Source organism: Hoplias malabaricus, chromosome 10 (assembly GCF_029633855.1).
Source record: "Hoplias malabaricus isolate fHopMal1 chromosome 10, fHopMal1.hap1, whole genome shotgun sequence".
Classification (NCBI taxonomy): Eukaryota; Metazoa; Chordata; class Actinopteri; order Characiformes; family Erythrinidae; genus Hoplias; species Hoplias malabaricus.
Genome location: NC_089809.1, coordinates 34,139,421 through 34,155,360, shown reverse-complemented (window position 1 = coordinate 34,155,360; position 15,940 = coordinate 34,139,421). Strand labels below are relative to the sequence as shown.

General features: G+C 46.0%; 1 protein-coding gene across 1 annotated transcript in view; it reads right to left on the bottom strand.

Annotated features, from left to right (window-relative positions):
* The window catches only part of sspo (SCO-spondin), a 98,677-nt gene that overhangs the window by 28,547 nt on the left and 54,190 nt on the right, over window positions 1-15,940 (bottom strand). The window contains exons 70-91 of the mRNA XM_066682558.1: window positions 15,624-15,718; window positions 15,401-15,450; window positions 15,145-15,315; window positions 14,871-15,041; window positions 14,575-14,654; window positions 14,255-14,424; window positions 14,090-14,136; window positions 13,522-13,722; window positions 13,179-13,349; window positions 12,731-12,925; window positions 12,275-12,374; window positions 11,872-12,092; window positions 11,532-11,681; window positions 10,533-10,699; window positions 10,092-10,237; window positions 3,393-3,613; window positions 3,049-3,084; window positions 2,743-2,907; window positions 2,143-2,352; window positions 1,535-1,702; window positions 1,122-1,256; window positions 363-606 (exon numbers count right to left, since the gene is read on the bottom strand). Coding sequence (XP_066538655.1) covers window positions 363-606; window positions 1,122-1,256; window positions 1,535-1,702; window positions 2,143-2,352; window positions 2,743-2,907; window positions 3,049-3,084; window positions 3,393-3,613; window positions 10,092-10,237; window positions 10,533-10,699; window positions 11,532-11,681; window positions 11,872-12,092; window positions 12,275-12,374; window positions 12,731-12,925; window positions 13,179-13,349; window positions 13,522-13,722; window positions 14,090-14,136; window positions 14,255-14,424; window positions 14,575-14,654; window positions 14,871-15,041; window positions 15,145-15,315; window positions 15,401-15,450; window positions 15,624-15,718 — 3,314 coding nt within the window. The remainder of the gene's footprint in view (window positions 1-362; window positions 607-1,121; window positions 1,257-1,534; window positions 1,703-2,142; window positions 2,353-2,742; window positions 2,908-3,048; window positions 3,085-3,392; window positions 3,614-10,091; window positions 10,238-10,532; window positions 10,700-11,531; window positions 11,682-11,871; window positions 12,093-12,274; window positions 12,375-12,730; window positions 12,926-13,178; window positions 13,350-13,521; window positions 13,723-14,089; window positions 14,137-14,254; window positions 14,425-14,574; window positions 14,655-14,870; window positions 15,042-15,144; window positions 15,316-15,400; window positions 15,451-15,623; window positions 15,719-15,940) is intronic.

Genomic DNA, 15,940 nt, shown 5'->3' with positions numbered 1-15,940 from the left:
CCTTAATCTCCCCTTCAGAATTTCACTGACATATGACTTTCCATTGAGCCTGAGGCCATTTAGTCAAATCATAATTAAAGTGATAAGAAGTGTCACTGCAGAAAATTATTCAATGCCCTTGATCAGTGAGCCTGATGTTCAAAAGGGTCAGATGAAGTTCATATTTTCTGAGGTCTGTGAGGACTTCAGAGACTGATCTTAACAGTGTTTACATATTCAAGCCTAGTCAGCAACCAATCAGAACAGCGGTCATATATCAACCAAATTTACACAAAAACTTAACAACACCTAATACAGAAAGGGCGTTAAAAAACATATTTTTATGTATATAAAGTCATATAGCCATATAAGCAGGCACTCACCTGAAGCGTGTTCTCTGTCCTGATCCACAAGTGGTGCTACAGGAGGCCCAGCTGGACCAGGAGCTCCAGGAGCATCTGTTGTCTCCTTCACAGGTGTAATTGGTGCAAGAGAGCACTCCATCTGCACAGCTGCAGTTATTGCATTCAACCTGGTGCTGGCTGCCTGCAGCCCAGCTCTGGCCTCCGGCATCCACACAGTCACACTGCCATAGCTTCACACACAAGCCGTCCTGCTGCAGCTCGCCTATATTCATCCACACACATGCAGTTACCAGTACATCTTAATATATACAACATATAAGATATAAACAATCTTCATTTATTCATTCATTCATTCATTCATTCATTATCTGTAACCACTTATCCAGTTCAGGGTCGCGGTGGGTCCAGAGCCTACCTGGAATCATTGGGCGCAAGGCGGGAATACACCTTGGAGGGGGCGCCAATCCTTCACAGGGCAACACAGACACACACACACACACACACCTACGGACACATTTGAGTCGCCAATCTACCTACCAGCGTGTGTTTTTGGACTGTGGGAGGAAACCGGAGCACCCGGAGGAAACCCACGCAGACATGGGGAGAACACACCAAACTCCTCACAGACAGTCACCCAGAGTGGGACTCAAACCCACAACCTCCAGGTCCCTGGAGCTGTGTGACTGCGACACTACCTGCTGCGCCACCGTGCCGCCCCTATAAACAATCTTATTTGAGACTATTGAAATCTGAGAACTGTCCTTCTCCTGCACTCACCTCGAGGGCAGCGGCAGCCAGGCTGGCACTCAGTAGTGCTCTGGCACTGAATGCCTTGCTGAAGATCTGAGCATCGCTGAGGGCATTCGTTGGCACAGGACACAAACTCCTGACCCGGCGGGCACCCATGCTGATCTAGAATGTAAATACACAAATCAGACTAACACAACAGTGGAAATTAATCCTGTCTGAGAGATAAACTGTAACATTTCCAGTCATTCGCGACTTTCCACTGAACTGATGCTGGAAACAGTGTGTGTTATTGTATGCAAAATTTATAAATTACTCCTCAGAATCCAGAATGTGTGAGTTTGTGCCCTGGCCTCGTCTTGTTGTGTTTTAAAAGACTGTACTGAATACAGTACTGAAAATCTGAAGTATTTAGATGAATGTAAAAATTAGGTGAGTCATACCACATGGTTTGGTGTTGCAAGGTTTGACCTGGTTCTTTTCTCCAACACATTTGAGCCCCCCATTTTTTGGGGGAGGGCTGGAGCAGGAGCGTGTTCGGATGGAACGGCCACCCCCACACACTTTATCACAGCGAGACCATGGACTCCAGCGAGACCAGCTCCCATCCACTGAAAAACAGACACCATGGGAGCTCTCAGAAAGTGGCATTTTAAAAGTAAAGCTAAGGACAAAATTTCAAGTTCACAATAAAATTTTTAAGTTTACTTCTTTCTCATGAACTCAATCTTAGCAAAGGTTTATTCAAAAATCTAATTTTCCAAATGTAGTCAGTCAAAATCTTCATTTTTGCCCTAGAGCTAAAGTTAGAACTTCCGTGTTTTAGTCAAAACGTGTGTTTTTGGACTGTGGGAGGAAACCGGAGCACCCGGAGGAAACCCACACGTACACAGGGAGAACACACCAACTCCTCACAGACAGTCACCCGGAACGGGAATCGAACCCACAACCTCCAGGTCCCTGGAGCTGTGTGACTGCGACACTACCTGCTACGCCCATTCAAGTATATTATCAAGTATATGTATATTATACAAGATCTCCCCTCTCTCACCACGGCAGGCTCGGATGTTGCAGAAACGGTTCTCCACGTTGCCCCCTATGATGTCCGGACACCAGCTTCCATTAACACCAGGAGCGAGGAAGCTTCTGAAGCGCTGCTGCTGGCCCACACCACAGGTGCGAGAACACACACTCCACTCACCCCACTCTGTCCATGAGCAGTTTCTGTGGGCACACGCCTCTCCCATACACACCCCACCATCTCCCAAAAAATAGCAGAGACAGAAGAGTTTATCCCGGTATAAAAAACACACTTAAGACATCTTTACTAAATGTCAAATGAGAGCTAAATGTATGTGTAAATGCCTTTGATCACGGACGACTTCATGACCTACAATCATGTGTATATTTCTAAACAGTCCTAGTATGATAAGGCTTTGGGTTTTACTATGAACATGTGAAGACAGTACAGTACTGAATACAAGAACATTCACTGTAGACCAACGACACTGCCAGGGAATGTAGGCACGTGAAGAACCCAATGCTAAAATATCTTTGAACGGTGTCAAGGGGAGCTTAGAGCTCTTTACAAGCATGCTTTTAAATATGAATATGCAGATATGATGCTATGCCTGTTTGAATAAGTCATTACCAGGACATTGAGGGAGGTTGCAGACTTTCTGTTGCCTGTCCAGTCCAGAGCAAGGCACAATGACACAATCTCTTTTACGAGACTTTATCGGAGGAGCAGCTCCGTCACTACAGCTCTTGGAACATGCACTCCACGATGACCACTGAGAGAACCCCACATCTTCATCTATGGTGAGTAAGCAAGTGAGATAGAGCGAGAAAGATTGAATTACTCAGTGGCTCAATAAAGAACAGACTTGGAGGAATATAAAGACATATATTTTATAAAACTTTAAAATGGCAGCTCCACAGCTGCATAACAAATTACCTGATAGAGGAGGTTCCTCTGTAGGAAGAACATCCACTGCAATCAGAATGAAATGAGAATACATGAGGTTTACAGCTCAAAGCACATTTCTCAAAATCTTTTAGGATTTTTTTTAACACTTTTTGAGTGACACTTAAAGACACTATACAGTTATACAGCTCTTTTTACAGCTGGTGTTGTCACAAAGCAGTTTTACAGAGTTCTGAGTCCTAGCCCCAAGTGAGCAAGCCAACGCAACAGCGGCAAAGAAAAACTGTCCCACAATTTAAGGAAGAAACATCAGAAGTTAAATTAACATGTGGTGTATTTAAACACCCATACAAATTTGGCAAGAGAAGTTTCACCTGGGCACTCTGGGGTTTGACAGTATGCCGTCTCCTGCAGAGCTCCTTCACAGTCTTGACCCCCATAAGCAGGGCTGGGCTGGGTGCAGCTTCTGCTGCGGATCTTCTGCCCAACACCACCACAACTGAGTGAGCAGGACCCCCAGGGACCCCATGAAGTCAGACCCCCATCACGTGGACAGGGCACCAGAGAACAATTCCACAGGCCATGCTGACACAAACTGAGACAGATATTGATTAGACCAAGCCCCACATCACTGCCCCACCAACACTGAATGAATGAAATCTCTGAAATGATCATGGGTGTGCAGGTTGTTTGGGCACTGTACACCAGCTTTGCTTTCACTAGAGCAGATTATTTAAATGGCAGATTTATTTATTTTTGTATGTTTTTCTGGGTGCCCCTCTCATTAATGAGTTCTTTTTCTAACTTCGCTCGGCGTTTCACTATGGGAATCGCCTTGGGCGTGACCAACTACGGAAGCTCCAATTGCATCACGTCTGTCCATGACAGACAGGTCGACTCGTAATGAGGCTCCGCCTCTGCCCCTTAGCTACAGTCGGCCTCCCCTGAAAGGGTTATTCGCGCTTTCTTCCCGTGAAGGACTACAAGCTCCCTCAGCGCTCTAGGCAAGGCTGTGCTCGCTAAACAGTTCTTAGACGGGCCGTCATTGGAATCCGTCGCCGAACGCGACCGCAGCTTAGCATTAGAAGTACTGAATAAGTCCCTTCATCAAGAAGTGCATTTTTCGCTGTTTATTCAGCTACAGAGAAGGGCGAACGCGTCAAGGTGAGCTCTTCTCTGGTCAACTCAGTAGCTTTCGTATTAAATTACGGGAGCTACTATTGTGCTATCCCTACTTAGCATTAGCTTGCCAAAGTAGGATCACCGTAGCTTGAGGTTAAACGCGTTAAGGCGACCTTCCTTGTCATCTTGGTCAACGGGCTAGTTAGCTGGCCCCTAGATATCTCTAAGAAATTAGCTAACGTGTCACGACGAGCTATATTTCTTTTATCAGGCCTTGTTGACGTTAATTAAACTTAAGCCCCTACTTAAGTTCTCTCCCCTCTCAACCACGATGTCTTCGGTTTCGACCCCCGCCAAAGGGAAGGAACCGGACGTTAAAGAGGCTGCATCCCGCCCGTGTCCAGCGTCATGCGGAGCCACCATCTCGGGCAGGGACCCTCACCCACTGTGCATTGTGTGTATGGGCAATAAACACGCCCAAGCGTCACTGGCGGACCCGCAAACATGCACTCACTGTGCTTTGATGCCACAGAAAGTAAGAGAAAGGAGGTTGAGAGTGGCTGTAGCGAACGAAAAGGACCCCTATCTGTCTGGGGCGATACCCAAAGCTACAGCCAGCGACCATCAGCCGCGAGCCTCCATGAGCTGGGCGGACGTGATGGAAGCTGAATCCCCTGAAATGCCTTCCCTTTTTGAGGATCTTCTCACTCAAGTGGAAGGGGAGCCGGAGGGCGATGCCAACTCTGATCTCCTCGATGTGGGCGACATGGAGGAGGACGAGGAGGATGACTCCACCTTCCCGGCCCAGCAGCCCAGACCACTCAGTGCATCCGACACTGGCTCTCAGGTTGACAACAACCTGTATGAGGTGTGTAAACGGGCTGCTGCTAAACTGGCCATACCTTGGCCAGCAGCATTGAACGAAGCAGGAGCAGAAAGGGACCTTTATGATGGGAAAAGGCTCCCTCCAGCGCAACCCTCAATTAGACAGCTTCTGCCTGCGGTCCCTGCCTGCATGAAGGAGATGGGTCGCTGCTGGTCCAGCCCTTTCAAAAGCAAGTTCCCCACAAAGGGATGCTCTAAGCTGGAAATTCATGGGATGGCGGAGCTGGGGCTGACCGGACCCCCGACAGTAGAACCTTCAGTGGCCTACCACCTCCACCCTAACCGCCGCATCATCTCAGCCTCCTCCAACATTTCTCTACCCAGTAAAACGGATCGCCTCACGGCATCCATCTTTCAACGGGTGTACAAATTTGCTGCCCAGTCAGTGTGCTCTCTGAACGCTGTCACACTTCTGTCAGCGTATCAGGCAGAAATTCTGGAGGAAATGGGGCGACAGTTGGATTCAGGGGCACCAAATCCCGTTCTCTGGGATGAAATTTGTGTTGTGAATGACCTGCTTCTTCGCTCCTCCCGTGGGGCAGTGCAGGGCTGCGGACGTGTCATGGGCCTGGCCGTGTCAGGAGAGAGAGCTCTTTGGCTAAACCTGTCAGGCCTTAGTGACAGCCAAAAGGCAGAGATCATGGATGCGGCTTTCGACCCCACCAAGGGTCTTTTCGGACCAGCTCTGGAGAAAATGAGAGAAACCAGCACTCTCGGAAAGCAAGAAGATGAGGCGTTTCATCTGTGTTTACCACGCAAACAGGTGCCTCGCCCCTCTCCATCGGCTCAGCAAGGCTTTGCAGCCACAGCTGTAAGAGCTAGGTATGGGGGGGGGGAAGCTCAGAGGCCAAACATGGGGACTCAACAGGTCAGTCAGCGACCTAGAACAGTTAACCCCGGGCCGTGGGGAAAACAGTCCTTTGCAGCAGTAGCAGCTAAGAACCGTCCGCCTCCCCACCCTACAGTAGAAAAGAAGAAGCGGACTGCCTGACACCCTGTCAGCTTCCTCCCTTAAACTCTCCTTCTCCCACCAAACGGAGAAAAGTGGAGAAGAGCTGCAGCCCCAGTTTTCTGTGTTCAGAGGGCTCCCCAGTTATGAAACTTCTAGGAACCCCTATCCCACCCTCTTTTCCAGTTCCAGAGAAAGAGGAGTTACAGGGGATCTTTTTTCAATGTTCTGTGTGTCACCAAGCACTCAGTTTGACGGACATAAAAATAAAAAAGACACTATCGCAGCCAGGCGTAAAGCCGAGGGCGATGTGCTCCCCACATTTCAAAATAAAAACAAAACAAAGTTTTCTCTGTCCACGGCCACTAGAAGGGGCTCACGCCCCTTCTTTGAGCGGAGACGCCTGTCTCCAAGGGAGATCGACGTCATCAATCCGCGACAGAGGCTCTTTTGCAGCTCGGGCAGCCCAGTGGCGCGCATTTGCTACTCATCCATGGGTCCAGTCCACAGTGTCTCGCGGGTACAGACTACAGTTCTCTATGAAACCGCCAAAGTTCAACGGTGTGTTGGTCTCTTTGGCCAGCGGGGATTCAGCTCTCATCCTAAGGGAAGAGATTATATCCCTATTAAACAAAAAAGCTATCAAAGTGATTTCAGAAAAGGAAAGTCAGCAGGGTTTTTACTCCCGCTACTTTGTCGTTCCAAAGAAAGAGGGCGCAGCACCCCGCCCTATCTTGGATCTCCGTGTGTTAAACAGACATCTTTGCAAATACACGTTCAGGATGTTAACACACAAAGTGCTATGTCAGTCGATTCGTCAGCACGATTGGTTTGTGACAATCGATCTGTCAGATGCTTATTTTCACATAGATATTTACCCCGCACACAGAAAATATCTCAGGTTTGCATTCGAAGGCAAGGCCTACGAATATCAAACGGTCCCGTTCGGGCTGTCTTTGGCACCACGGGTATTCAGCAAATGTGTGGAAGCAGCACTTGCCCCGTTAAGAAACAAAGGGATCAGGATTTTTTCTTATATAGACGATTACCTTGTTTGCTCCCGCACGAGGGATCAAGCGCTCAGAGATTCCAATACAGTGTTGAGTCACTTAGAGAATCTGGGGTTCAAAATAAACCTGACCAAGAGTCGTCTAGAGCCCTCACAGTGCACAGATTACTTAGGCCTGACTATAAACTCCCTCACCTATCGAGTTCGGCTGTCGGAGAGGAGAGTAACGTCATTCGAACAATGTCTTTCCCGTTTTCGATTGGGGAAGGTGGTCTCGTTACGGCTTTGCCTACGCATGCTGGGACTCATGGCTTCAGTTGTTTCAGTGGTACAGTGGGGACTTCTCATGATGAGAGATTTTCAACGGTGGGTAGCGTCACTGCGGTTATGCACCCGCAGTCATCTCTACCGTCCTGTCAAAGTGACAGCAGCTTGTGTGACGGCTCTCCGGCAATGGAGAAACTCTGTTGTCTTAACAACGGGGGATTCCCCTTGGGGGCGTGTCCGCGAGGATAACCCTAACGACGGATGCGTCCTTGCTAGGCTGGGGAGCAACTCTAATGGGCAGAGCTGTAAATGGGTTGTGGCCCCCCCAGCTCAGTCTGGCTCACATAAATTATCTAGAGCTTCTCGCAGTGGTCTTGGCACTGAGACACTTCGAGAATTTTCTCCAAGGTCAGCATGTTTTGGTGAAAACGGACAACTCTACTGTGGTAGCTTATATAAACCGCCAGGGTGGGACACGCTCACTACAGCTACACAAGCTGGCTCGGAGGCTTCTCCTGTGGAGCAGCACCCGGTTTTTGTCCATTCGCGCGACACATTTACCGGGGATACTGAACAGAGGGGCGGATCTTCTGTCAAGGGGAATTCCTCTGTACGGAGATTGGAGGCTTCACCCGCAAGTGGTGACTCAGTTGTGGCAGAGATACGGACAGGCAGCCGTAGATCTCTTCGCCTCGCAGGAAAACGCACAATGTCTTCTGTATTTTTCCCTGTGGGACGAAAATGCACCTCTGGGTGTGGATGCTCTAGCCCACCCATGGCCAAACGTCCTTCTTTACGCGTTTCCTCCCTTAAGCTTAATTTCTCCCACACTGACGCGAGTGAGGGAACAGGGCCTGTCTCTTATTCTAATAGCTCCACATTGGCCGTCGAAGCACTGGGTGGCGGAGATCGTTCAAATGCTTGCGGGCCAGCCTTGGCCGCTCCCATTGAGGAGGGACCTATTGTCACAGGCGAACGGGGAAATATATCATCCCCACCCAGACAAGATGGCTCTTTGGGCCTGGCCCGTGAGAGGTGGAATCTGAATGCGATAGGTCTGCCACCTGCTGTCATTGATACAATTCAAAGCGCCCGGGCTATTTCTACGCGCACATTATATGAGCATAAATGGCGAGTTTTTGAAAATTGGTGTGTACTAAGAAATGTCACTCCTTTTCAGTGCTCGGTGTCAGAGCTTCTCTGTTTTTTACAAGAGTTGTTGGATAAAGGGAAAGCTTTTTCAACAATTAAGGTATATTTAGCAGCCATTTCAGCTTGTCATGTGGGTTTTGGGGATAAGCCTGCAAGACAGCACGCTCTGGTCTCTCGGTTTATGAAAGGGGCACGTCGTAAACGGCCTGTCTGCAGACCTTTGATTCCGCCGTGGGACTTGTCCTTGGTACTTGATGGACTCTGTTGTCACCCTTTTGAACCTTTAGAGGGAGTGGGGCTGAAGTTTCTTTCCATTAAAACAGCTTTGCTTTTGGCATTGACCACAGCAAAGCGAGTTGGTGAATTACAGGCATTAACCATCCGCCCTTCATGTTTGCAGTTTGACCCAGGCTACACTAAGGTGCACCTGCGTCCTAATCCTGTATTCGTGCCAAAAGTGATAGGCTCGGCTTACAGATGCCCGACAGTAGAACTGACGGCTTTTCACCCCCCACCTTTTAACACTGTGGAGGATCAGAAACTGAACTGCTTGTGCCCTGTAAGGGCCTTGCGTCAGTATATAGATAGAACAGCTGGTTTTAGGAGACATGATCAGTTATTTGTATCATGGGCCACTCCTCATAAAGGAAAACCCTTGTCTCGTCAACGGTTGTCACATTGGATTATAGAGGCTATAGCAGTGGCATATAGATGTAAGGGCTCACAACCACCAGAGGGTCTACGAGCCCATTCCACGAGAGGTATGGCAACATCCTGGGCATTGTTTAAGGGTGTGTCAGTACTGGACTTATGCACAGCTGCGAGCTGGGCCTCAGGGAACACGTTTGCACGGTTCTACCGGCTAGATGTTTCAGGTCCATCTTTAGCACATGCAGTACTGGAGGCTGGTATGTCTGATTCATTCTGATGGGACATTTATCCAGAGCCTTCTTTCTATTTTCTGGAGAGTGCAGTCCGGGAGTAGTCTATATCTCCCATAGTGAAACACCGAGCGAAGTTAGAAAAAGAACGTTGGGTTACTTGACGTAATCCCTGGTTCTTTGATAACAGAGTGAGGTGTTTCACCAACTTTTCCCTCCCTGCACTGGGACGGGAAGAAATCTCTCTAGAATAACCCTTTCAGGGGAGGCCGACTGTAGCTAAGGGGCAGAGGCGGAGCCTCATTACGAGTCGACCTGTCTGTCATGGACAGACGTGATGCAATTGGAGCTTCCGTAGTTGGTCACGCCCAAGGCGATTCCCATAGTGAAACACCTCACTCTGTTATCAAAGAACCAGGGATTACGTCAAGTAACCCAACGTTCTGGCTCAGAGCCCAGTTTATAGGGTAAAAGACAAGGCCAAAAATTACCAGAGCTCAAGTCTGACACCTGAATCCAGTTTCAAAATCTAACCCCAATCACAAACTGGATTCAAGGCTCAGAACTGAATTTTTTGAAAATACAGATTCATGCATCAGTACTTAAGAGTCATTGTTAATATAGGTTTCAAAGGAAAATTGATACTGAAAATAAGACAGCTCATGCTGTGGATCAAGGCATTTTTCTCATGCACTGATCCTGGCTGATGCCACAAAAAGCCTGGGTGAATACAGAGCCCTCACAGAAGATCAGGCCCTTATGACCTTACTATGAATAAATGAAGGTTTACAAAAGAAAACCCTCTCACCAGGAGCTACACTCGTGCATCAGCTCCTCTCCAGATCTGAGTTCTGTTCCCATGGTAATGTTCAGCAGGTCTGCAGTTAACTCTGGGGTCAGAGACACGCTCTGAAGTGAAGTCAAGAGCTCCATATCCACAGGACATGGACACTCCTACATATAGGATAGAACATAATGTTAAACAGTGTTTGCTCAATATATTAATCTACATGTATATAACACTGGCACAGAATACATATTGTATTATATACACTTCTTTTTTAATACAGAATCATTTCTACATTTTCTATGACTGAAAAACAGTATTTACAACATTTAATATAGCCTTAAAGCAGTCTTGAAAACATAGTGAATTCTTACAAACTACCTTGATCACTGCCTACTGCACTTCTATTCCACAAATCTTATAGAAGCAGCCTGTACAACATTACTGAGTTAGTGATCTGACCTGGAGGCAGGATCCATTGTGATAGTAGGTGTTGGGTGGGCAGTGGCAACCCTCTTCACAGCCCTCTGAATAACAGCCTTCTAGGCCACTAAGCTGAGCACAGCTGAAAGGACACCCCTCACCTCTCTCACACTCCCGGTACAAGCGACCTGGAGGACAGCCCACCTCTGACAGACACACGCAGAAAATCCACACTAATATAGCACTGACAGTTCTCACAAAATACAGCAATATTTAAAGAAGATTTTTGTAGCTGTGTTTTTCAGGTAGCAGTTCTTCACAGATTCCATTTCCATTCACAATTTACCCTAAAAAACTAGGCATTTAGAAACACAGAAATGACCATCAATTACACACAGTACAAAGTGTGTGTTAGCTGCTATCGCTAACAAATTCGTATGCTGTGAAATATCACAGACTGCATCGACCTTAAACTTTCTTCTCAAAGTCTACTTTAACAGAGCAGCACAAAATGAGCAGCTTATTTCAGAGCAGGTTGCCAGAAATACCAAGACTGAATTCTCAAAGGAACAAAGAGACAGACAATTGCAGAGTGAAGTGATTTCACTTCTAAATGAATATGTTACTTAGCCGCAAACTTTAGCAGGCTAACCATGACTAGCGCTCTGGGAGGCCTACACACTGACTGGATGATTAGCTAAATCCTAAAGTCAGGCAGTTTCTTTACCTTCGGGAGGATTTAACTGTGTTGGCAAATGGCACTTCAGTGTGTAATGCACCAGCATAGAGTCCAAGTATAAATTACTATAAAACAGAGCCCACAAGGTATTGCAGGCTGTCTTCAAAACTCAGATTAAAATAAAGGGCCCAGTCAGTAAAGTCTAGGACATTAAAAAAGTGAACGTCAAGAACATCAATTAAAGTTTCTAAACTATAGTAAGTCTCAGTACATCAGACCCAAAGTGCATCCTAACCAATATTTACCATCCAACATCTGAAGTCAATTACACATGTCTAGTGATGAGGTGTGTTACTCACCCAGGCACACCTGTGTGTTACAGGTTTTGCTCTGGCGTGTCAAGCCTGTGCAGGGAGGAGTGCGGCAGCGACGGTTACGCCTCTGTTCCCCGCCTCCACAGCTCACAGAACACACTGACCAAGCTGACCAGTCATACCACGGCCAGGTGTCTGAGGAACACAAGAAGGATCTCATCAGAAGGTGAATACTACTCATTTCAAAGGAACAGAACAAGAATTCCATGCCTTGTAACCCTCGCAGATCTGAATAACTAAGCAAACCTGTGTAATCTGAACCAACAAAAATACACAAGAATAGGTCTGGATATGGTAATGAGATGCTGTAGCCTTGCTCACACACCTTTGCAGGCCTGACTGTTACATTCCCTCTGCTGGTCACCTGCTCCACTGCACTCTCTCCCATCACCCTGAGGAGTAGGGTTATCACACTGACGAAGCCGTAGCTTGACTCCACCCCCGCACGGGACTGAACACTCAGACCAGGGCCCCCACTGGCTCCAGCCTCCGTCAACATGGCAACCAGGAACTGAGTCGCAGTTCAGAACGCCGGCCTCACACGTGCTGATGGGAAAAATACACACCGAGAGCAGATGAGCAGAGTCTGTCATAACTTTATTAATTAAAAGTTATATGCAGATAATTCGTTTTTTCATTTAATCTTGCTATTCCTGCTAAGACTTTAAGGCAGTAGAGTTTATTGTTTCTGGTGTAAGGTAGTGTGCCTGTTGTGAGGAAATCCTTACCAATTGCTGCAGTCTCTGATGATGCTCTCTCCTGGATCTGCATACTGCCAGTTCATCCTGCCAGGCCACTCCCATGAAGTATGGTTTTTATCTAAACTTTCTAAACGACAATAGAAAGGAATAAGCAGTTCTTACATGTTGGTGGAGTTTGAATTTATGAATGAATTTGTTCAGGAAACTGCTAATTGCTAGATTCCACAAATGTATAGAAGTTTAATTACAAAGAAAAATTAAAACATTACATATTTCATATGGGTTTTACATCATACTTAACCCTAGAACATATTGAACACCCCTTGTATAGTGTTTTTACATCAATTATTTAAAGCTTCTTTACTATTCCTGAGAATAATAGCAAAGGATCCAAACTTTTATGTTTTACAATCACAGAGATGCATTTTTTGTGTTTGTTTTTTAAGATTAAAACAAAATAAAGCCCCAGTAAGGTGTGCTCACCAGTGCTGTTGTGAAATTTACAGCGGCACTCCTCTCTCTCCACACACACTCCGTCCTGCAGAACCATGTTTCCTGGACAACCGCAGGTCTGACTGCACTCGGATGGTTCCAGGCACTCTGTGTCACTGTGGAGATCTTCACAGGAGCGAGGGCATGGCTTCCCACACGGCCACTCCTCCTGTCCACCCCCACAGTCTGAGTTAAGACAGACAGAGGAAAGAAGAAAATCAATAACCCTTTTAATTCTGCGGTGGTGCCAGAATTCTCTTCATCATTTTCATGAATATATATTATATATATATATTAACTCCACAGAAGTTGAAGATTTATTCATATTGGTTACTATACAATAAACTAAATAACTGAATAAAATAAATTAGCACCATTTTTATAGGATTAAAATATGTTTACCATTATCTTTGAGCCTAAATGCAGATAGCCAGCTAACCTGAGCAGATGGTTTGGTTGTCATGGCAGCTACGGCTCTGGAGGCTCTCTCCGTGGCACGGTAGACCCCCAAATCTAGCAGGGGGGCTGTTGCACTCTCGTTTTCTCACAGAAACCCCTTCGCAAGCTTCACACTCAGACCATGCACTCCACAAGCCCCATGAACCATGAACTAAAGAGTAGGAGATAACATTTTAGCATGTTCTGCCAAGGCTTAGTGGCCACATATAAAGGGTATGCAGCTGCAGTCAATGATTCTTTTTAAAAATGTAATAATGTACACATCATAGTTCCTTTAAATGGGCCATTTAAATTCCTATGTATGTGATAGATTTTTTTGTAACCTGGACAGAAGGTGATGGAAGGGCACTGTTTTCTCTGGATCTGCACCCCAAGGCCCCCGTGTTCTTCCTGCTCATCAGGACATGCTGCTCCTCCAGATTTTGGTTCTGGACAAGCACAGCTTCTGTAGCGAGAGACCCACTCAGCACCACATGTCTTAGAGCACGGGGTCCAGCTGGACCATTCACACCAGCCCCCATCCACTTGAAGACAGAGACAGAGAAAGAGAGAGAGAGAGAGAGAGTGGGAACATTAATCAACCTTCATAACATCTACAAGGCTTTTATTTTGTGATTAATATAAACATATCTAAAAACATTTATGCCCATTCTGAAGTCATTTTATAAGTGTTACAACAACTGACCTTTAAAAGAATAAGCCTTTTTAAATATCTGATATATAAATATCAACGAAATGTAATAAACATTTGTCAGTTTTTATAGAGAACAGAAAGCCAAACAGAATCAAAAAGCACAGTCTCTACTCTACTCTAAGCACAAATATTTCCAGGCACATGTGTCAGAATTTTATGAGACAGGAATTTCAAACAAGAATAATCAGGTAGCGAACCTGGACACGGGTTGTGGCTACAGTTGAGCTGTCCTCCATCACAGGTACTAAAAACAAAATACACTCAAAATATATCACAGACATAGAGAGGTATGTAGGACTAATAGAGTAAATCTAATGTGATTGATGATCACCATCGCCCACATATGTCATCTTTTCTCTCACCAGTTGTTGCAGCCATCAGGAGAGAGGACAGTGTCTCCAGGGTAAACACGCTGGCCGGTGTTCAGGTCCAGACAAGGACACTGCTCTTTCTCTACACACGTGGTGCTGTTAATGCTCAGCACTTTCCCATCAGTGCAATAACAGCCTGCCTCGCAATGCCACTCACAGTGCTGCAGAATTACAATCAGCATGACCATTATCAACGTTATAGTAACCAACCTGGTCAATCAATCGTGTTCAAGGATTTGACAATGACTTTGCATATTCAGAATTGTTTATGGGCAAACAGGACTATACGGCGGAGCTGAGTTTATACTCACAGTCAGGTCATCACAGGTGCGAGGACATGAGGGTCCACAGCTACTAAATACAGAGCCTGGCACCGCCGAGCATGAGCTCACTGAAAACACAACACATAGGTAAAGACTACCACAGCAGCGCACCACAACATGCCACATTCACTTTGGCATTAACAAAAATTGCAAACACAGCTATAGCCAAGATTCTAATGACTTTAACTGATTTATGAGAGAACTGTTTATGAAAATGACTGTAACATTGTTCAGGTTCCAGGAACTATATCCAGCATAATAAAAAAAATTAAAATAGTCTGTACCTGGGCATGGCTCTGTTTTACAGGCTATAAGCTCAGTTTTGAGTCCCTCACAGAAGTCCCCTTCTCTCTCAGTGGCCGGTCTGTCACACTCACGACGGCGGCTCCGCACACCTCCACCACATGACTTAGTACAGTCCGTCCAGGGAGTCCACTCACTCCATCCTCCATCACCTTTCAAAGGAAACAATGGCAAAAGGTTGTTTCTACATAACTGAAATGTAGCACACAACTTCTTCCTCATATATTTGGAGTAACATGGAACGGGGTTACTCACGGTCACATGGCAAGAGGACACACACTTGGTCCTGGCGGTCAGGCCCCAGGCAGGGCAGTCCATTACCAGCCCTTTCAGGACTGGAACAGAACCGGTAACGTGACTGCAATCCAGCACCACATGACACTGAACACATACTCCACGGAGTCCAGTCTGACCAGCCACCATCAACTGAAATGTGTTCACATTCAACTTTCAAAACACCTACTTTTACAGCACAAGCAAAATGAGCATAGTAACTATAAATAGACCTCACCATTGCAGTCCAGATTTGTGCAGTTCACCAGTTTCCCAGACTCACAAGTGCTGAAAGGCAAAGTTAATGAGAGGTGATGATCTCCATTATTTCTTAATGTAAAAAGTAAAAATAACAGCATTATTACAGTGGAATAGATTAAACGCAGTATTTAGTGTCCCTGCTGCAAAATACTGTAATTACTGCTAAGTGGCCTGGTATTACAGCTTAACTCCTTCATTACCAGTTGTTGCAACCTTTAGAGACAACAGCTCCAGGTTCATATTGTTTACCATCTACGTCACAGCGGCACAGATGCAAAGCAACACAGCTTCCATCCTGAAAAGCACACAAGACAGCTACAATTAAATCTAGTCAATGATATAGTATTTAGTAAAATGTACTTTTCAAGTATAAGAAACTTCAAACAGTAGGTGATTTTTGTCATGCATATTATAACAATACAATTCCTGATTTCTATTATGTATATACAAAATAATATAATCAGTTCCTGCCATTCATGAGATGATTAACCATTTCCTGAAACATTGCAATCAGTTT